At 38.9% G+C, this 21,508-nt stretch overlaps 1 protein-coding gene across 1 annotated transcript; it reads right to left on the reverse strand.

The window, feature by feature from the left end:
• Nucleotides 1-8,486: 8,486 nt before the first annotated feature.
• CRELD2 (cysteine rich with EGF like domains 2) lies at nucleotides 8,487-21,344 on the reverse strand. The gene is made up of 10 exons (XM_053944092.1): nucleotides 21,099-21,344; nucleotides 20,028-20,110; nucleotides 19,007-19,117; nucleotides 16,663-16,754; nucleotides 15,475-15,651; nucleotides 14,185-14,283; nucleotides 12,516-12,593; nucleotides 11,662-11,757; nucleotides 10,703-10,843; nucleotides 8,487-9,094 (listed from the first exon to the last, which is right to left on the reverse strand). The coding sequence occupies exons 1-10, from the start codon at nucleotides 21,267-21,269 to the stop codon at nucleotides 9,036-9,038; spliced, it is 1,107 nt and encodes a 368-aa protein (XP_053800067.1). The 5' UTR covers nucleotides 21,270-21,344; the 3' UTR covers nucleotides 8,487-9,035.
• Between the last annotated feature and the right edge of the window lie 164 nt (nucleotides 21,345-21,508).

Here is a 21,508-nt window from a genome sequence, read left to right on the forward strand (position 1 = left end):
ACTCAAAAATGACAAGCACGAATTGCTGCCCTTTGGAAGGAAGATCCTCTTGCAGTGACACCATCTGGGGACAGAGAGCTGGAGAGCAGCTCTGTGTACAAAAGCCCTGGGGGTCCAGTGGGCAGTGAGATGAATGTGAGCCAGCAGTGCCCTGGCAGCAGAGATGGCGAGCAACCTTCTGGGATGCATTAGAAGGAGCAGAGCCACTTGATCAAGGATTCACAGCAGTGCACGGCAAGAGGGTGAAACACAGCAGGTGTACGTTGGAAGGCAGCAGGTTCAACCTGACGCACAGATGAACATTTTGCCTGTGACAGCAGCTGCCGAAAGAGGACGTGCAGTCTGCATCCTTATGGGTTTTCAAAAGTGGGTAAGGCAACTACTCGGCTCTCACAGCAACCCTGCCTCACCACTTGTTTGGATGAGAAACAACCTGGAGTACCTTCAAGCCTGAATTTCCCCGTTCTTAAGATTGTATTACATTGACAAGATCTTGGTTTGCTGTGCTTTTGGAAAAACAGCAGTGTAGGTTTATTCAACAAAGTATGTGGCCTATTCAAAACTTTTAGTTAAGTACAATAAGGCCCATATAATTAAGCACTCACATTTTCAGCCCCTCCCCTCAGTACAGTAACTCTGAGGCAGTAACCTCCTGAGGCATCCCATGTAACCTAGTCTTAGAAGCATAAGAGTACCCTCTGCTGGCTTAACACTGAAGTTGTGAAAATCTGCAGCATAATACACTGAAACGGCATGGCAGAAACTCCTTTTCCTGAGTAGCACAGCTGTGCATCTCTGCATGAGGCAAACAGCTGTGTTGTAGCATTTATCACCTACAAAGGGAATGCCTGAAGCAACATTGCACCACAGGCCACAGAGCTCTCTTTCCCAAACAACTGGAATTCCAGAGCTGTCTCATTAGAACGACGGGTCTTGTCAAATAGCCTGTAGAGCACCATCTGTGTGAAGAGCTTTAGCCTAAAACAAAACTTATTCTAGGACACTCTGTTTGTTTTGAACATGAACAGTGTGCAATGAATTGATAACAGAATTGTGTCCTAAAAGACACAACAGCTTGTGTCTTAATGACTCATCTTTTCTCCCTTGCAAGCTCATGGAAAGAGTTTATCCAGCTTCTACAGGTCACACTGCAATAAAATTTCTTGTTGCAAAAGTTAATAAGAGGTAGGAAGAATTTATTTTAATCACTGCATATCTTATGATGCATAATGAAAAAAAAACATAAAAGTTATTAAGTATTTCAACTGGCAGTTGTTTATCTATGGCACACAGGTCTACATATACCTACCTACAAAAGTGTTTCTTTATAAACATAAGCATTTTGATGTATAGATGAGTAAATGAAAAAAGGAAGTAGAGATAATTCTTTATTTCCTAATCTAAATACTAAGAAGCTGCTGCTTCAGTCCAGGCTCTTGGCCCCATTATTAAAGACCTCCAAGAGATTGCCACTGAAGGCAGATACCACACCATCCCTTTCTGGTGGTAGTTTCTGGTCTTCGTTGTTTCAGTGCTTGAAAATGTGACACTGCTTGTTCCAGAAATAAAAAAAAAAAAAAAAAAAAAAAAGAAAGATAAGTCTCAGTTCCCTGAACAGGTTCCTCTTCCATCTTTTGTAAAGCAAAGATCTTATACAGGACTATCTTTTGTGTCTGTGTATTACCTCAAACAAATGAGGCATAATCACAGCTGCACGTGGGAGAGTTCTTGTTTCTTGTGCTAGTCATTAAAAGTATATTACTATGAAATCATAATATATTCTGATAGATAAAATAATGTGGAATGATGGAAAATACATTACTTCAGCAATTTTTAAATCAGATACTGCATTTCCAAATGGCATAGATAGAATAATTCCACACTGGCAACAGAAGAACAAGATGACCCACAAGGTCTTGCTTGTTAGAATACTGACTAATTTATTCACAAATCTCTTTTTTTGGTCAGCCATTTTTATGAAGAAAAAAAAACCAAACCAAACCAAACCAAACCAAAAAAACCCCAAAGAACAAAAAACCCAACAAAACAAAACAAAAAAAAACCCAAATAAGTAGAACACTTTATTTCTTAGTTTTAAAGTATGTAATCATTTTTCCTCCATCTCATTAAAAAACAAAAATAAATAAAACTTTTTTTTTAAACTAAGAAATACTAAAAAAATATAAAACAATCAATGTTTGGTTTTTAATTACAGAGAATTTCTTATAGGTACACAGAATGGGTAAGAATAACAGGATCTGGACCAAATTCCTAGAAGCCACTGAAAAAATCAGTGCGAACCAGAACTGATTTTATTTAAGGAGCTTTTTCTTTTTACCTTAAGGAAGATAAATTTGCCTAGTCCAAGTATGATAGCTATCAAAACTCCCTGTATCAAAAGAGATACAGAAAGATTTATGAAGTTACTGAATACATAATCTACCAAAATGATACACTACGTGGACAACATAATTTCTCAATATGCTTAAAAACACTGACATAGCAGCCCCAATAAGTATTTAAAGATCCAACTGTTTTCTTTTTTTCTTCTCTCTTGGATTTACTGTGCACTGTGAATACAGAATTCAGCAATAGAAACACGTTCTTCTAGCTGCACAACTTTCCAGCTACTCTCATGCAGTTTCTGCACTAGTAGATTCAGTGTTAGATGTGAATCCTACACATCAAATGCTGTGATGCAAACTGGGGGACAAGTGGGGATTAGGGCATACCTCTAACATAAAAAAGATGACCCTTAGTCCCAAAGAGCCTACAGCCACCCCACCGACTAAGACTGAATAAGAAAGGTTGGATTCAACAAAAAAGCACCATTAAGTAGCGAGACAATATTTTTACCTCAGCAGTAAATCAAGAAATGTAACCAAATACTATTTTGTCTTCAAAGCAGTAGCAGGACCATAACCCTTTATATCAGAATGGTAGACCTGGGCAGTTCAGGCATCAGCATGAGAGGAATACTAAGGCAGACAGTCCTAGACAGAAAGGGCCAAGGCAGTTGGTTGATTTTCAGTGATCGCTTTCTCCAATCCTGATGTGTGGGAAATCAAGCAAAGGTGGCAGGAAGCTGACAAGAATGAACAACGAGCTCCTGACTAAAGCCATAAAAAGGAACACACAAGGTGGAAATAGTGGCAAGTGACCAGGAAGGAATACAGAGCCACTGTCCTAGCATGAAGGAATGGAACCAAGAAAGCCAAAGCCTGCTTGGAGAAGAACTGACAAGGGATTTGAAGAGTATTAAGGGCTGCTATAGGCATGTCTGCAGCAAATGAAACCATGAAATTAGACAAGGTATGAAGCTGCTGAAAGGGATGAGAAAAAATCCATTTTGATGAAAGGAAGGCAAAAAAAAAAAGCAGAGGCAGTTGCTTTGAATAATCTCAGAAGAAGCCTTTCAGAACAAATAAAATACAATCTTAGGCAACAATCCATAGCAGTCTGACAGACAGAGGGCAGGGAGGGGTATCATGAGGTTAGCTAGGACCATTATGGACAACTGTCCTTTATATTATTGTTACATATGATCCAGAACTTCTTGGATTTTGTTGTTTATTTTTCTCTTGATAGATTTTTTTTCAGTTAGTTACTTGTTAAGACAAACTTGGTGCAGGTCTGAAAGTAACCTGAAGGGCAGAGTGCACCCTGTTCATCAGGGAGAATTGTCTCAAAATATCCACAAAGTGCCACATACACCGAGAGCTTTATGCTAGAAGTGTGATTTGGTGATTTTCACAATTCTTGGTGTTTTTGCAACTTGTAAATGTCATTGTTTGACTCTTCAGCTGACAACTGCCTGAGTAGTAGCTTTCTCATATGCGTTAGGAGGATGTATGATCCAGTCTTCATCATCCATAAAAAGAAAAAAAAGTCCTTTTTGTACAGCATATCCCATATATTTTACAGTCATCTGTGTCCTGATCTTGTATATAACTTACAGACTTTGGCACTTTTCCTGAGAAAGATGATTATTATTTGAACCTTTTGTCCTAGTTTAGGGCAAAATTTGGGAGAAGACCTCCGGAAGGAGCCCCCAGAAAGCAAACCCCCCTCGGCCCCTCTCCCACATGGTTCGGAAAGGATTTCCTCAGAGAGAAATGGAAAAAAAAACCTGTTTATTTAACAAGAAAAAACACTCCCCAATACAAAAAAAAAAAAAAAAAAAAAAAAAAAAAAAATCAACACCAGATGACAAAACCCTTTCACCATTCTGAAGAGATGACAAATTCAGAAAGTCTCTCCTGGGAGTAGTCGCCCAGCTATCAGTCTCCGGCGCTGGGGATGGCTGCTGCCGGTCACAAAATGCAGACTCTTGGTGTTTCTTGATGTTTCCCAGGTCCAGGTCCAGAGCAGGTTCAGATGGTATTCAGAAAAGGGAAAGGGAAGGGAAAAACAAACAGTCCAGGGTAAAAATTGGACTGCCTAGCTAAACTAACTAATAAGCAAAAGCAAAAGCAAGCAAGCAAGCAAGCAAGCAAGCAAGCCCAAGCCAGCCAAGCCTCTCCTAGACACAGACCATAGGGGGAGGTGAGCCGGCTGATAACAAGACAAAACAATCCTTCACTTTCAGAGTCAGTCCTGAAGGCACAGAACATAATATCAGGCATAAACAGAACACACGATTTGGGATACAAACACCATACCATCACCCTAGGACACCCTTTCATGTGATCGCTGACTCCCTGAATTACCTAAGTCATCAAGGTGTTCTGCAAAAGAGAATTAATTTGCCCTATTTAGGAATGGATAGTATCACATTTTGAAAATAACCCAATGTCTATTACAGACATGTTGGGAATTCATGTCAAAGAAAATATTCAGTATTATGTGCCAATGTTTAGCTGAAAACATTTCAGCACATACCTTGACTTCTAATTTTAGGCACTGCAGGATTGTCATATTGGTGCTGCATACTTGAGACTGCTTTCCTGGTCTTATTTAGAGCCTTAATTGAAACATGAAGGTCTCTAAGTTTGCTTGCTCCTGGAAAGTGTTTCTGGACTTTCCGTGGAGTCCAGCTATCACATATGAGAGAATCCTTGAATCCTTGTCCTTTCAAGTGCCTAGATACATTATTGAGTACTATTTCCCATGGCAAAAAACCACTTAATTTTAGGTCAAAAAATCCCAAAGTAGTAGCAAAACAATCTAGGAAAAGGGATGTTGCTTCCAGTTTGGTACCACAGTATGAAGTTTACAAAATAAATCATAGGTGTGGGTCTAAAAGTTCACCTTGGTACTTATTACAGAAGTACCTACCACTTCACCAACCAACCTGCCAGTAACCAACACTTCACTGAGGCACAAATCTTGTTTGTTGGATATCTCAGACCACTTTTGAAGTGTTTACCAACATATTTGTATAGTTGGACATGAGACCTGTTCATCCAGACAACCCTAAGTACAAACTCTTGTACCACATAACCAGACATCCTTACAACACAATGAAAAATTTAATGGGAACAGTTCACTTTCTTTTAGCACCAGAACATTAACATATACAGTAGAAAGTATTGATAGTCTGGACTGCCTTGGTTAACAAAATGCACTTTACCTTCATTGCCAGTTTCTGCTAATCAGTTCAAATCCTACTCCTCCATCCCCTCCATTCTGATTATAAAGGGCAAAACCCAAGACAACTCAGAATCCAATCCCCACTGTATTCAAGACAGAGGGAGGAGAAAAGATTAAGTTCAGTCAAAACTTCTAAAATGGAACAGCAATTACAGTCTGAAGAAGTAAAAGGAGAACACAGAACATAACAAGGGAACTAACTCTTTAAAAACTCCGCATCAAGAGGGCAGAAGACAGCAGCATACTACTAAATATTTATCACATACATACCATGGCAAATATTCCTTCAGTGAAAGCTCTAAATATTTGAATTCACCTTTCTGGACTCCACAATAATTTAATGCAGAGCAATATGTGCCTATATTTGGTGGCAGGAGAATGGGAGAATTGAGGAGAATAGAATATTAGTGACTCCTAATACCCAGGTACTACATCTCTATGTTTTCTAGGGAACAACATTCTGATTGATGGTTCTACTCTGGTAATGGAAAGCTGAAAGCATTTTTCTCCAGAACTGAAAAACAGTCTGGTATCAGACTACTCATTACTTCTGCAGGTCAGGTGAGCAAGAGTTTCTCCTCTTTATCACCATAGAAAAACAAATTCTTGAAATTCTTGGTTTTTATCAGTTCATCTCAGAGTTGAGCTTAACTAAGACAATTCAGTTAAGGCTTTCTGTCCAAAGTTTTGGCAGATGTGGAAGCAAATGCTTCCACAATGTAGTTAGGAACCTCATCAGGTATCCCCCAGAGTCCCAAGTAAGTTGAAAGGAACTTAAAAGTATCAAGTTCTTCTTCATAGGGAAGCATTATTTCAGGCTTGGAACATTAATAGAAGAGTTTGTACTGGACAAACTCAATTCCCTTAAGTGTAAGTTGATGGTAGTTTCTAAACAGTACCAACATTTCCTGTTATGATTAACAACCATTCATACCACAACCTGCAACACCTGGGAGTTAAATGTGAGTAACATAGAGAAGCTACACTCCTGCAGGATCCTTAGGGATGAATAGTACTGTAACTGGCTACACCTGTACTAAAAAACCCTAAAGATCCTTGAGTTGTATTCTATGTGGTCCCCAAACTGCCTACTTTTTCCTCCCTTTGATTAAGTACTCATCAAATGCAATGCCCACCCTCCAACTTGCAAGATTTTGTGGCAAATAGGCCCATCTTTGACAATTACAGCTGAGAAAGCACTGAAGATTTCATATTCTGACTGGCAAGTTAAGGATACAACAGTTAAAGAAAACTGTTACAGATACTTTAATACCACTACGTATTTAAACTACCATGCACAGGATCAGCTTAGACAGCTTTTAACATAAGAATTCAACAGAATGAGATATTGTACAATATTCACCTAGGTATCTCTCACACATACAAATCCTCCATGCACTGTTTATAAACTGAACCGTGACTTAGCTTGAACAAAAGTCTTCAGAAGTATATAGAAGATGTCTGATCTTTACTGCTCAGCAGAATAGGTCAATCCTATTCACAGCCTTTTTATGTCCCCTTACCTCAGAGTACTGTTTGAAACTTTTTTTGAAGCCTAAACTGTGCTCTTCTTAGCTGTATTCTACAATCCCTTGTATCCACCATCACAATGTATTCTAAACTTTACTCACTTCCACCAGACTGTATGTGGATGTGCAGCTTTTGTTTGCTGCAGCTTTGGGCGGCTGGGAAGCCCGGCTAGGCGCTGCCCTTTGTGAGACCGCAGCTGCTGCGTGCACGGATGCTCCAGGGCTAAGGCGTTCGCCTCTGTGCTGGTGCTGAGTGCTCCAGTGTGGGTACACAGCCTTGGTAGCCTTACACTGAGAGGAAGCAAAGGGACGAGAGAAGGCACACTTTGCCTGCAGGCCTGAGAATTTTGTTTCCCACGTGGTCGCAGCGATGGGCAGAGCGACCGTCCTCAGGCAGCACAAGGGCAAAATGGCAAATGGACAATGAAAGCATTGGGTTAAATAGGGGGCAGGCAGACAGGGGTGGAAATCCCCCTCACCCGATAGGGACAGACAACAGGGGAGTGACACGGATCACAACAACCTATGGGAACATAACAGAGGTGGGTACAGCGTTCTGGGACAAAGAGGAATGCAAAGGTGGGGTGATTGCTACAGAACTTTCAAGAAGAAGCCAGGAATGGCTACAAGATTGACATGTAAGAGCTCCTGTGGTAAGTGACTCGGAGCAAACCATTGTGAGGGGAAATGGGGGTACAGAGAACCAACTAACATTTATTAAAATCTCTAACTGAACCAACCCAGCATACAACATGGATGGTCCTTATCTTATTTACAGATGTGACAGTCCTACAGGATATATCCATTTCAGCTCTTATACTTGCCTTTAAGCTTAGAGACCACACATAGGAAGTTGTATCTATGCTATGCTTATAAGCTTTCCCTGTGAAATGGCACAAGTTGCAAGATGAAAAATTGATTGTAGTATGCTTGCTCTGCAGTAGACAGGAAGCTATTACACACAGCAGTAGGTTGTAGTGAAAGTCCTGTATTCATCAATTCTAGAGAGCACTCACATAATAACTATGAGCCATTGCAGCCATGTGTTAGCCAAACCTACTTTTCAGCACCTTCTAAACTAGTTTACATAGTTGATGCAAGTACCTGTCAGAAAGACCTGTTTACCTGCCTTTGAAAAGTTAAGTTGACATAATTCTTCCTTTAGAGCAAAGTGTGTGTGAGAGAGGAGGTTGTTGGGTTGAGGTTTTTATTTAATGCATATTCCAAGACAACTGAGTGCTAGAATTCAGTGCTGAAGTGAAATACAGTTTACAAGGTTCTGGGGTTTTGGTTTTTTGAGGGTTGTTTGGGTTGCTTTTGTGTTTTTTTTCACTAACTTAAAAGAAAAATACACATGACAACACATCAAGGTAGTAACATCTTAAAAATTTTAAGGCACATTCCAACAAAATACACTTTTATTGAATGGAATATTAGGCATTCTATTTTGTTTAAGGGAACAGGGCTTCCCTCCCCCCCAGAGAGACCCCCTTTGACAATTTCCAAAAGCTATATTTCAATTACAGAAATATTTCTCATGATTAGAAACAACAAACTTCAGTCTAAATTTTCCTTGAATTATGAAGTGCAACTAAATTCTTCCAGAAGATAATAGTTTTCAGTAGGCACTAGAATGAGAAGCCTGCAAATTGTTTACAGTTGCTGGGTACAGTGTTATGTTCATTCAAATTTTATACTAATCCATCTAGAGTTTTGTTTTTGAAGAATTATATAAAAAGTGGGATTTAAGAATAAAGAAATGCAGCTTAAAGAGCAGGTTGTCACCATTTAAAAAAAAAAGTTTTAATGGCAACCTGCATATTTCATACCACTTCCACAGTATGTCAGCTAGCAGAGGCTTAGTCCAATAATTTAAAACTTTAGATAGGAATATCTTTTGGTTCTGAATGCAGATCATAAGTCAACATGTTCAGTATGTGAAGGCGCAGTTGTTTCACTCTTTACTTCCTCTCCTGTGAAGTTAAATAGCACAATTAGAATACAAATCTATTATCAATTATATATAGAATTAATTATATATAATTAATTATATATATAATTAATTATATATATAACTATGACTTTTGAAATTAGGATTTTTTTAAAGAGAAACCCAAATTAACATATTTATCAAGACCAGAAAAGCAATTAAGCCATATATAACACCTACATGCACCATTCTCCCAACCTAAGCTTGTATTTATTATATGCCAACAAAATTTTTTCAAATAAATTGGTATTATACGATTAGGGGAAGGAAAAAAAAATCAGCACAGGCACTACTGTTCTAGGCTTTTGTTTCCAGCTATTCACAGTGAATTTCCTCCATTCCACACATCCTGTCAGTAGTAGTTTCGGTATTTGAAAAAGTAGGGCAAGTCTTACTCAGAATTGTTTTTATAGTACAAACTGCTCAGTTCAGATGTTAAAAGAACTTGTAGAAAAGCAGAGCAATTTTATTTTATTGGGAAAAGCATTATCTAAACAAAACAAACAAACAAACAAAAAAAAAAAAAAAAAAAAAAAAAAAAACTAAGCCAATTTGTCAACCTTTTATTTTACTTTTAGTCTCAAAATGTCAGACCACATTAACAAAAGTTATCAGGCACTGATACCCTGCATATCTCTATCAGAGAAGTATGTAACTGGTTAAATAGGACTAAAAACAGTGAGCACTAACAGTAAAAGGAATGAACTGAGTGGCCTTGAGCAACACAACATCCATCATTACAACTTTTTAGTACAAGATGAAAAAATCAGTCTTGGGGATGGAAATGGAAGGAAAAAAAAAACCCACCCAAACAAGCTAAGAAGAAGAAAGAAAAGGTTTGAAATTAGGTGTCTCTCATCTATTCTCCTACAGCTGTTATTGCAAAATAATCCCGTCTTTCTCTTTGGAATTGTAAAAGAGGCCTAGATGGAGTAACACAGCATTTAATGAATGTAGTTCTGTCCATATAGGTCAATACATCCTAGAAAAAAATGATAGTTGAATTTTTTGACTGAAGGTATAATTTAAGTGAAGCTAAACAGTTCCCTATAACTGACAGATGGATATCTTCCCCATTTTCATCTTAACGCCAGCTCTGGCACTTACATGATCACAAAATAAACACATTCAGCTTTTTTATCCAGCAAAAAGAATTTATAATTATTTTTTCAATTTGTAATTTTTGGAGATTTCAATGAGTTGAAAATTGCATGCAATCAGACAAACCTTTAAGTCACTACAATTAATGATAAAGGAAAAAAGTAGGGAGGACAAGCTCTTTTTTATGACAGCAGAAATTTGCTAGCTCATTTTATGTAAAAAAGCCAGACCCTTAAGTGACTTAAAAACACAACTTTGAATTAAGCAAAAATGTAGCAACACAAGAACAGAAAAACCATAAACTATCTTTAGGCAAAACAACACACATCAATGTTGCCTACACTATAAACTATTGATACAGACCATAGCTGTGTGAAGATGAGAAATAATATAGAGGGATTTACAAGTAACTAGACCCTGAGACTTACATAAAACTCCAAGTTGTTGATACAGCATATTTTTTTTTCATTGTCCCTGAAAAGCTACTTACTTGGTTTTACAGTTTGAACACATGTTCCATCCTTATCTTCAAACCCTTCTGAACATACACACTTGTAACTACCTGACGTATTAACACAGTCTTGATTCTCTTTCGTGCAGATCTTTTCAGGAAGGTTACATTCATCTACATCTAGAGATAGCACAGGGAAAGAAAGAGTCCACTGCTGTTATTTTGTTATAAACCATATTTGTGCTCAGTCATATAAACAAAAGTCTATTCAAATATGAAAAACACTGAGGAGCAGAATGCTGCTGCAAGAGATTTAATTCTTCATGATTTGGACTGTTTCAAAGTTATTCAGATAACACTCAGTACTGTTGTTTTTTAAGGTTTTGCAAGTCCCTGTACAGAGAAATGTATTAAGTAGTTATGTTTGTCACAATTAGGCAATTTGTCTTGACTTACTGAATATTTCCCCCACAGTAATTTTCTATTTATGCCATCAAAGTATAGCTAAAGGGAACAGAGCTTGTAAATACTACATCATCACAGTTAACAGCTACTTCAGATTATGTGTATGTCTTGTTCTTTCCCTCAGAGGAAGTCTAATTTCAAGTTAGAATTCACTAAAAATGAATCTCATTTGAATTTGGACATTGATGGATTATCACAATGCCTACCTCTCTGCTACAAAATGAATAGACACACAGATCTGATGAAGTGGTAAGTAACTGACAAAAGACTCATGTAGCTGTTTCCTGAAGCTACTATAAAATACCTTATTCCTTTGTACCAGTGATTCACTTTAAGTCTTGTCAAGCATATCAGCTCAATAACAAAGTAATTTATTGAGAATGTCTTTGCAACTAATATCAGAACGACTGGGTTCACTTTGACAGGCATGAAAGCTGAAGCACACAAATGTGAATGCACTTACGAGCTCCTCCGCATGGTTAAACAAGAGTGCGCTAACTAGTGTTCTACCAGGTACTGCTAAATCCACCAACCTGTACATGTCTCATCTTCCTTCACGTATCCAGATGCACAGGTCTTACATTTTTGAGAACCTTCTCCCGTGCAACCTACACAGCTGGCATCACATGCTAAAGATAAAATATTTTATGCATTAAAAAATTGTGTATCTGGGGTTTAAAATACTACCCTTAAAGTCAGACAGCTTACTCACACAAAGAATCACAGAATGGCTTGGGCTGGAAGTTGACCTTAAAGATCATCTAGCTCCAACCCCCCTGCCATAGGTTGGATGCCTTTCACTAGACCGGGTAGCTCAGAGTTCCATCCAACCAGTCTTTGAACGCATCCAGGGACAGGACATTCATAATTTCTCAGGTCCAGTGCCTCAACACCCTCATAGTAAAGATTTTCTTCCTAATATCTAATCTAATTTATTTCAGCTTGAATCTATTCCCCCTTGTCTTGTCCACTACATGCCCTTATAAAAAGTCCTTCTCCACCTTTGTTTAGGTCTCTTTAGGTACTGAAAGGCTCTGGAGCCTTCTCTTGCTTTGAATGGACAATCTCAGCTCTCAGCCTGTCCTTATAGGGGAGATGACCCTCTTGATCAAGATTTTCACAGCTGTCCTCTGGACCCACTCAGGCAGGTCCATGACTGCCTTATGTTGGAGGTCCCAGAGCTGGAGGGTCTCACAAAAGCCAAGGAGAAATAACCAGAAATCTCTTGTTTTGCTCATACAATAGGTCTAAAGCCTCATCCTTCCCGAGCCCAGTGAGGATCAGACCACACTGTACCAAATACCCATCAGGCATTTTCTAAGCAAAACCTCTAGCATTAGTTTAGTATTCTAGACAGTACAATACAACAGGAAGATTGAAAAGAAACCTTTGCATGAGAAAGATCCATCTGTGTTCAAACAATACTGGTGATCTTTGCAAGGAGAAGCAGCACATTCATCTAAATCTGAAAGATAAAAAGTGACAAGTTACCCAAAATAGTAGTTATGATTAAATAGACAGATTAATACTTGAATGCTATTGAGAATAGTTGTTGCAATGAGTTTGTGGTCAGGTATGCAACATGGTACACCCAGAACTAGCACAGTAACATACACTGTTTTGTTCAGCTTAAACCTGTATTAGAAAATCAAAACTGATCCTCATATGCTTTGTGATGACAATAAGAGATGTATCAGAAATTCAAAAGCTCAAACTAAATAAACTTCCAGGATACCTGCCATTTTCGAGTCATGCATTTATGCAAATATCATAACAAACAAGCAGACACACTATTGTTCTGGAACACTATTTTCTCCTGTACTCCTACATTACCAAGTTATAGAGCTTTTTATATGACTAAAAAACTATACTACTGCACATACATGCACCTCTTAGTATTCTACAGAAAGCAAATTGAAACAAACCAAGTTATGACTAGGACCAGTCAGACTGAAAACCAATTCTGCTGCAGAGTTAAAACATGCAAGCCTTGTGATTTTGAGGAAAGGGTGCAACAGTATTTCATTAAAAAATTCAAACAAAGAAAGGCTGCTTCAGTCCCTTTCTTCGTGTCATTGCTGTCACTCTCATCCTGTTGCTGCACCCATCATTCCTACTGATTACTCAATTGATTTATAGTTCATTAGTGGCAATAATTATCTGGAAAAAAAACTCAACTGTACAGAAGACAGTACCAAAGCATCTTAAAAACGCCCTGGGAGTGCTCAGTAGTTGTCTAAGCAGGTACTGCAAGAGCTGTAATTCAAAACCAGTTCTCACTGGCACTTTGAAAAGGAAGCAGTGTTCACATAATTTCAAAGACACTGTTTCCGGGCATTATGTTAGAGGACTTTAAAGGGTCAAATTCAACCACTAAAACAGAATGTGTTAAAAGTTACTCTCCCCTAGTGCATTCCTGCATTGGGAATATTTTTAGTCTTAACATTTTTCCTCTATTCACACTTATCTCCTTGTAAACCAACTTAAATGCTAAGATAGAAACAGGTAAGAGATTAATGGAAGCACTGAGCTTTATGTCTCCTGGTATTTCTGTCCAACAACAGGAAAAGTTAGTATGTATGGCTTTTAGTGAAGTGTTTGAAGTCTGTTAGGGTTGAGCATTTACAACAAAGTTACATGAAGGTAAATGTGTAATTAGTACAAAATATGTAGTTAAGTTTATACAAATCTTTTACTAATTGACAGAATAGCTTAGTCAAGAGCAGGACATTGTTTAGCATTCAAATAAACACCAAGAAAACTCAAGTTTAAAAAGAAACGCCCCACTTGTTGCTCTATGAATTCCATTAAACTAAAAAGACATACAATGAACAGTATCATAAAGGTAGCTATTATCACCAGGCAATCAGTGGTGAGAAAATACTGCTTTCCTGCAACATGAAGTAAGTTAGGAAGAGAGAGACTAATAAAACTGTAGAAATCTAAACTGACAGATAATTTCCATAAAATAAAATAAAATTTGGAAGTGTTGCCATCTAATCTTACTAGCCAGTGTTACTACAAAACCTGTTTGAAGTCTGCCAAGCATTACTCACCCACACAAGCTCCATCTTCATTTTTAATCCAGCCTTCTTTACAGTCTTGACAGTCCTTGTTACTTGAACCAGTACAAGTCTTACAGGCAGCATGACAGGCTGAGAGGAGAAAACTTTGTTGAGAGATCCCAAGACAAGTTCAGGCACACAAACTCTCAGAGAAAACTTTATTTAGGATTCAGTGGAAGCCATCATTTTTTAGCAGCTTGAAACTCCCATTCACCAGACATCACCTCCATAAGATCAAGATTTAATTCAGAAACGTGCAGCTATCTGACCAAAACAGCTGCAAAATACCAACGGAAACCAAACCTAGCAATTACAGTTATTTGCACCACTGAGAACACTGCCATGAAATTCTAGTGACTAGAAGTGGCAGGTCCAATTTCTAAAATATTTGGAAAGAGGAGATCAGGAAGGTAAACTTAGCTCAGCCCCTCAGGGCTGGGACATGAGTTTAAACATCAAACTCCACACTTCTCTACTGAATAAATCCTCACACAACTTATATTAGCAACTAGCTATGACAGCAATGTGTGAAGTGATTTAACTCTGAAGACCTTCAGAAGGAACTATACTAGAAATCCAGCTGTATATACATATTGTATACATACATATAACATGCATATATAACATACCCTATGTAACATTTGTATGTTATATATTGTCATCTAAAACAAATAATAGAGAAGAATTACAACACAACCAGATTAAAACAAAAAAACAACAACAAAACAATATAGACTATTTAAAAACAATCTTATTAGACCCCAGAGACAGGATGTAGTTGTTGCAGAATCTCATCAAGGGTCTAAGAAGAATTGAAAATCTGACCAATGCAAAATTTTACTCCTATGACCTGACTTTGTTTCAAAATTAAACTCAGGCATATCTAACTGGAATCTAAGTAGTTTGCAGTACAGACTAACTGTTTCCATTTATTTCATTTAAGTTCATCTGAGACATGAGGAAAACTTAACTTTTAAAACAGTCCAGTATGTAGTAATTTCAGCTCAAGATTTTAACAGCACTTTGGAAGCAGAGAAGCAAAGATTTTTATGAATTCTTCTTCTTAAAGCAGAAAAAACAATTTTAAAACCAAGGGCAATGTGAAAAGATGACTTAGCAAAATCTTAGAATTCCACTAAAATGACTGACAAGTCTTTTATGCTTAAAGCTGACCAAACTGCCTTTTGTTTCTACATTTGTTAGTTTCAAATGTTTCTAGTTTTGCTTGCAAAAACTGAGGAAGTAACACAAAGATATAAGCATGTGTTAAGACTTTGTTACCTGTACAAACAGAATGTGTCTCGTTTCTCAAGGAACTGAAGTAGCCACTAGAACAGTCCAAACAAAACTGTCCTGTGTACTCCTTCTTACAGCTACATGAGCCATCTCCACCTCGGGTACCATCACCGTCACAGTGGCCATTTCCATGGCAAGGTCTTTCTGATCCACCATGACAAGCTAAAAAGGGATCAAACATATTTTTAAATCAGAAGCTTAAGGAAATAACTTTCCACTCTCAGACACAAGCACCCAAAGTCCCTCTCTCTTCACAGAAAATAAAATAAAAATTAATTTTAAAATGTCACACTAAAGCAAGATATAATTTCCAAGAGTGTTTTTCACCCTTGAGAGTAACCAAAAGTTTTGCAATAAGGCAATGCTTAATAATATATTCAAGTATAAGGGAAACTCAAAACAATCTCCAGGAAAAGTTATCAATTTGATTTTGGGTAAAGACCATGGCTCAAAATTTTATTTATTTTCCTAGCTTCCTGGATAAAATTGGTATCTTTATTTTTTCTGGATCTCTGAGAAGGCTCATATTACATTTGTAAAAATCTACCAGCTATCATTTATATCAATATAGGGAATGGGGACTTAATTTTTACCAATATATTAAGTGGCCAAAATTGATCTCTTAATAAGGTGCAAAGTTTTAGAGATTTATAAATTCTACCAGCTTCAGATATCTCTCACCACTTTTGCAAAGACCTTACTTTCACCTCCCACCTACTTTGACCCAATTTTTTCTCACTGCCTTTTTAACTGACCCACAGTGGCAAGTTTCTTCATTTAAACCCCAGGAGCATTTGGGTTGTTTTACTCTTGAAACTGGTCAAGGATTCTTGTCTACACAGATTCTGCAAGGCCACCTAAACAACAGACTTCATGTTACAGAGAGCCTTTAAGGTTCAGGTGTGGATATTAGCATCAGATTGATTGTTTCTGCACATCTTGGTACCCTTGACAGCTTAGTACATTACTACATGCCCAGAAGACTTTTATTCAGGCAGGATATTCACAAGGTAGCCACTCAGCTATGAGGCAGAAAGCAGGTACATACTACACAGCAGCCTGTGTCTCATGCAAAATATCATATATCATGTATTTGTCTGTGACAGTAAAGACTGAAGCAAACAGGTAAAAAAAACCTATATTTGCTACTCAGTTTTTCAGAAGAAAAATTACCAAGGCAATCAGGTCCATAAGTTCCAGTGGGGCAGCAAACTTCTATTGTTTCAATGCAAAACCACTTAAACAAATCTGGATACTTCTTCTTTCTGTGTATGAAAGACATTCATTTACAAAGGAATTCACTTACAAAAGGAACAAAGATGCTTTAAAAGCTAGCTCACACAACTGATCCAGCACAACACAGGAGAGAAACCTATTGCACAAGACAGATTAGAAATTTAATTCTTCTGAAGATTTCAAGAATCAATTTCTGTAAGAAGTGCTCCAACTTGAAAACATACCTTTTAAAATACAATACTATTAACAAGCTCTACTCAACTTTTGTAAGTTATATTTAAGAAAAAAGTGAAATAAGAGCAACAAATAAAATAAATTCTTTGTACATGTACACATGCCATTTTTTAAATGCCTTACTTTTAGGTAAGGTTTATATACAGTTTAGACAGTCTTACTTATGCCTTTCTCTTATAGATAATTTCTGTATCTTTATCTCAAGTATACAGAAGATAGCCTGGAAGAGATGTTAACATTTGTTCAAATTATTGGCTACTTGATGATAGGGTTAAAATTTCTCCTTTTTTAGCATTGATCGAGTATTATTTTAGAAGACATTTTTAAAATTCAAGTTAGTTGTGTGCTACTTGAGCACAAGCATACAGCCCCAATTGAGTCCACTCCCTGCTCCTCTCAGGACTTCCTACACTAAATTATGTGAGCAAGAGTGTCCTCCAGATGATTCCTGAACTCTGACAGGCTTGGCGCTGTGGGGAACCTGTTCCAGTGATCAACCACCCTTTATGTAACAACTTGTAAAAAATGCTTAAGGTATCATGGGCAAAGAAACTGTCTTTGGAAACTACCACAGAAACTGAATGACATTTGGATACTGCAGGTTAAAGAAAGGAAGGCAAACAATCAATTGCATGCACTCAAACAGTTTATTAAATACAGAAACTTTCCAAAACCCAATGTATTCTGTGAATTGTTTTGGTTATTTTAAGAAGTTTACTACGCCAAATTTTCTAGTTTCCAGTTCTGCAAATTTTAGCCAAATTAAAGACTCTGGGTTGCATAGTTTACCTTTCTGGAAGGCATGTCCTATGAGGAGCACCTACTCTGTGCTTGTCTAGAAGGAGGTGGAGGGGGTGGCCTCATTGCCCTCTGCAGCTTCCTGAGGAGGGAAAGGGGAGAAGGATGTGCCGATCTCTGTTGTATTTAATGACAGGACACAAGGGAAGGGTTCACAGCTGCACCAGGAGAGGTTTAGACTGGACATTAGGAAACATTTCTTTACCAAGAGGGTGATCAATCACTGGGACAGGTTTCCTAGAGAGGTGATGGAGGCCCCAAGCCTATCAGTGTTTTAGAGGTGTTTGGACAATGACCTTAACAACATGCTTTAACTTTTGATCAGCCCTGAAGCAATCAGGCAGCGGGACTAAGTGATCATTTTAGGTTCCTTGCAAGTGAAATATTCTATCTTCTCTGCTATTCTACTCTATTCCCTTCACTATATGTTACCATATATATAATACTGTATAGTTAGGTAAAAGGATGAAGCAGTAATTTAGAAGAAAGTAGAGTATCAAAAAGCCTTATCTAGTTATGAAACATTATAATGGCAGTTTACTCTATTGTATTCTAGCTAATTAGGAGTGCTGACAGTCTAAATTAGTGAAAAATACTTAGAAGAAATGTGATTTGGAACTAAAAAACCCAAACATTAAGAAATCTAAATGGTACACTGCCATCCATGCACTAATTATATTTATGACTGGTATACAAAAAGCTTAGCTATAGCACAAATCCCAGTCTAGCTTAAAATGCAGGTAGAAAATTCAGCTGCTACTCTACCATCTGCAAGAGATCCAACTTCTACCCTGATTAGCACCAACTATTTTTTTGATTGCCAGGAGAACAAAATGTAGTGTCAGGGAAAAAAAGCAAGCAATTAAAAAACCCACAAGAGCCAAAGAGCCTTTTGCAGTTTTGTGACAAAGGAACTAAATTTCAAGTAATAAGGGACTAAATTTCAAAATTTTCCAATGTTAGTTTGCCTTGACACCCTACTGGTAACTAAGTAGACAGTGTATAAGAAACAAGTGTAGATGCTTTGGTACAACACTGCTGGAATTGAAAATCAAAAAGAACATTGTATAGCAGCACAGGATACTAAAAGTTAGCCTGAAACCAGCTGCACCCACTGGCAACTCTTGAAAGACAATGAATAATTGCCCATACTGCTATTGTTCAGGTACAAGGTTAAACATTATATATTAGTTCATCCTCTTAGATAATTTATTCACACAAAGACCTCCACCAAGAAAATTATACTTACAATTTGAACCACCATTTTTCTATAAGCTCTTCATGTTCTTCTACCATGTTGTTACATTCAAAGTTACTACTGTCACACAGATTCTCTATGATCTCTACAAGACGAATTTCACTACAAGCAGAGAAGGAAAACTGTAAATTTAATTTAAATGTTTAATACAACTCAAGACCTGACAGAGCAGCCAGATTTCAGTGAGACTATTTCATCAGTTTATGGGGTGCCTTGAATTAGTTTCAAAACATACCAAATATCAGAGCAAAGAACTAAAAACCATTACTTCAGTCAAAAAATAAACCCAAACCCAGAATAGTGACTACAAGAACGTTGTGACTTGCGTGCATTTACTATTCTAGATTGTAGGTTTGATAGATTTTTAGCTTCCCAGAAAATTGGAGTGCAGTACTTTAATGTTCAACAATAAATTTAATGTATTTTTATTTGACACAAGCATGTGAATCTCACAGAAACATCTCAGTGCTCCAACTAAGACAAAAAAATTAATTTGAAATGCAGGAGAAAGGTATCAGGTTATTTTCTCCATGGTTGACCAGATATGCGTACAGTAATCTGCCTTCTCTTTGGCACTGAAACAGTGACAACTCTAGGGAGAAGATACTGCTTTAATTCTAAATCAAGCATTCCAGTACTCTGTAACTTTTATGACTAGCAATAAAATGTTGACCATTATTTAGATTCATTATTTTAAGTCTTTACTGGTAAATAGAAAAAAAAAAAAACCTACTATGACTAATAACAGAAATAATTTTAGTTGTTTTCAGAAACAAGGTGAATAGAGGCAATAATAAGGCATTGAGTCTTTACTATAATCTTTAGATTACAATGTTATGTAACACTATAATCATTAAGAATTTAAGATTTGGACAAGAGAAACCTTAGCTGCCAAGTTCAATATTTAAGTTCCAAACAAACAATGTTTTTGTGAAGTGAACACAAAATGTAGTTGAATGAGAACACAGTGAACACAAAATGCAGTTGAATGAGAAGTACTGAGACAGCTCACCTGGACTCATACTTTGACAGCGTCTTCTCTTCCCAAGCAGTGTTCCCACCACCAAAGTTTTTTTTAGCTGTATCTGCTAAACCCTACAAATAAAAAGCACCAGAAATTACATAGGGTTTGTTTCTAACAAAAATTAAGGGCAATAACAAATGCTTATATAGAAATTATGAAAAGCGCCATGCATAAACTACAGTAGAGCTCTCAAACTGCTGATCAAATTCCTGAGTGAAAGCAACAACTAACGACAACACAAAAAGTGAGAACGTGTATGTTACAGCATAACGTGATTAAATTTTCCTAATGCATAAACAAAGCCACGTTACAGTCTTGATTTACAAAAAAAAACCCTATGCATGTATGAAACCCTTCTCCCTCAAGTTCTCAGGAAATTGATTATTTATTATCATTTGGACAGAACCTCTACTTCATTCTGTTTTGTTAACAGCCGGTGTGCACCAAGTTGTAAGTTAAGCACACAACCGTACAACAGGGCGATCAGCACAGCTGTCCCCAGTCACAGCCAATGCCACCAGACGACACCTGGCAGAAAACCCCGCAGTACAAGTGACCTGGCGAGCCTGCAGCAGCCGATATGCGTATGGAGAGCACAAAGCACCGGTCACCAGGCGGAACAGCCCCTCTTTGCCGGCGCAGAATTTACTATGCCACAAAGTGGCAACAGATAGTGAAGTGGGACGAAGTGTTCCACCAGCACTTCCCATAGTGCCAGCCTTTTTACACAAAAAGCACTAAAACACCTTTGGCGGCAGAGATGGAGGAGCTCTGACACCCATCCGCCTCAGCACTGCGAGCGCTGCCGGAGCGGGACCCGCCGCTGCTCCATCACAGGCCGGCTCCAGCGGAGGCTCTCCCGTAGCGGAGGCTCTCTCTGGGCACGCAGCCGGCCGGACCCGCGCCGCGCCCGCCGGCGCTGCCCGGCCATGGGGCCGGCGCTGCCCCTCGGCGCCCGCCGCAGGCGCGGAGCCACCTACGCCGCTGCTCGACCCCGCCCAGAGCCCCCACGAACCCCTGACCCAGCACGGGGCCGTCAGCCCGCACCCCGCGGCCCACCTGGTTGAACCTGTCCACGATGCCCCGGCAGGTGGAGCACGCCAGGCGCCGCCGCTCACCGGCGCCGCTCACAGGCAGCGACAGCAACAGGGCGGCACAGAGCAGCACGGCTAAGACCACGCGAGACGGTCGTGGCGCGGGGCCCGGGCGCGGAGAGGGGCCGGGCCCCATGGCGAGGGCGCGGGACCCCTGGACGCGGAGCGGGGCCGCCCCAGCCGAGCCCCCTCAGCAGCGGCGGCCGCGCTGGCCCCGCCCCGGCCCCGCCGGCCCGCGAGCTCCATTCAGATTTCCGCGTCAGCCCCACGCGTGCACCGGCCGCGGGCGCTCATTGGTCGAGGCGGCGGAGCGAAGGGACGTGGTCCAATCAGCGCCCGCCACGCTCCGGACCAATGGGAGCCTCCCGCGTGCCC

This window comes from Vidua chalybeata, chromosome 5 (assembly GCF_026979565.1).
Source record: "Vidua chalybeata isolate OUT-0048 chromosome 5, bVidCha1 merged haplotype, whole genome shotgun sequence".
In the NCBI taxonomy this organism is placed as follows: domain Eukaryota; kingdom Metazoa; phylum Chordata; class Aves; order Passeriformes; family Viduidae; genus Vidua; species Vidua chalybeata.

What these genes read in the sequence shown, in the direction of transcription:
- CRELD2 (XM_053944092.1), bottom strand. Translation starts at nt 21,269, where the DNA reads ATGGGGCCCGGCCCCTCTCCGCGCCCGGGCCCCGCGCCACGACCGTCT. An exon ending in GACACATTCTGTTTGTACAG is followed by an intron (nt 14,284 to 15,474) that starts GTAACAAAGTCT and finishes TTCTCCTCTCAG; the next exon opens with CCTGTCATGCTGCCTGTAAG. An exon ending in TGAAGATGGAGCTTGTGTGG is followed by an intron (nt 12,594 to 14,184) that starts GTGAGTAATGCT and finishes TTTATCTTTCAG; the next exon opens with ATTTAGATGAATGTGCTGCT.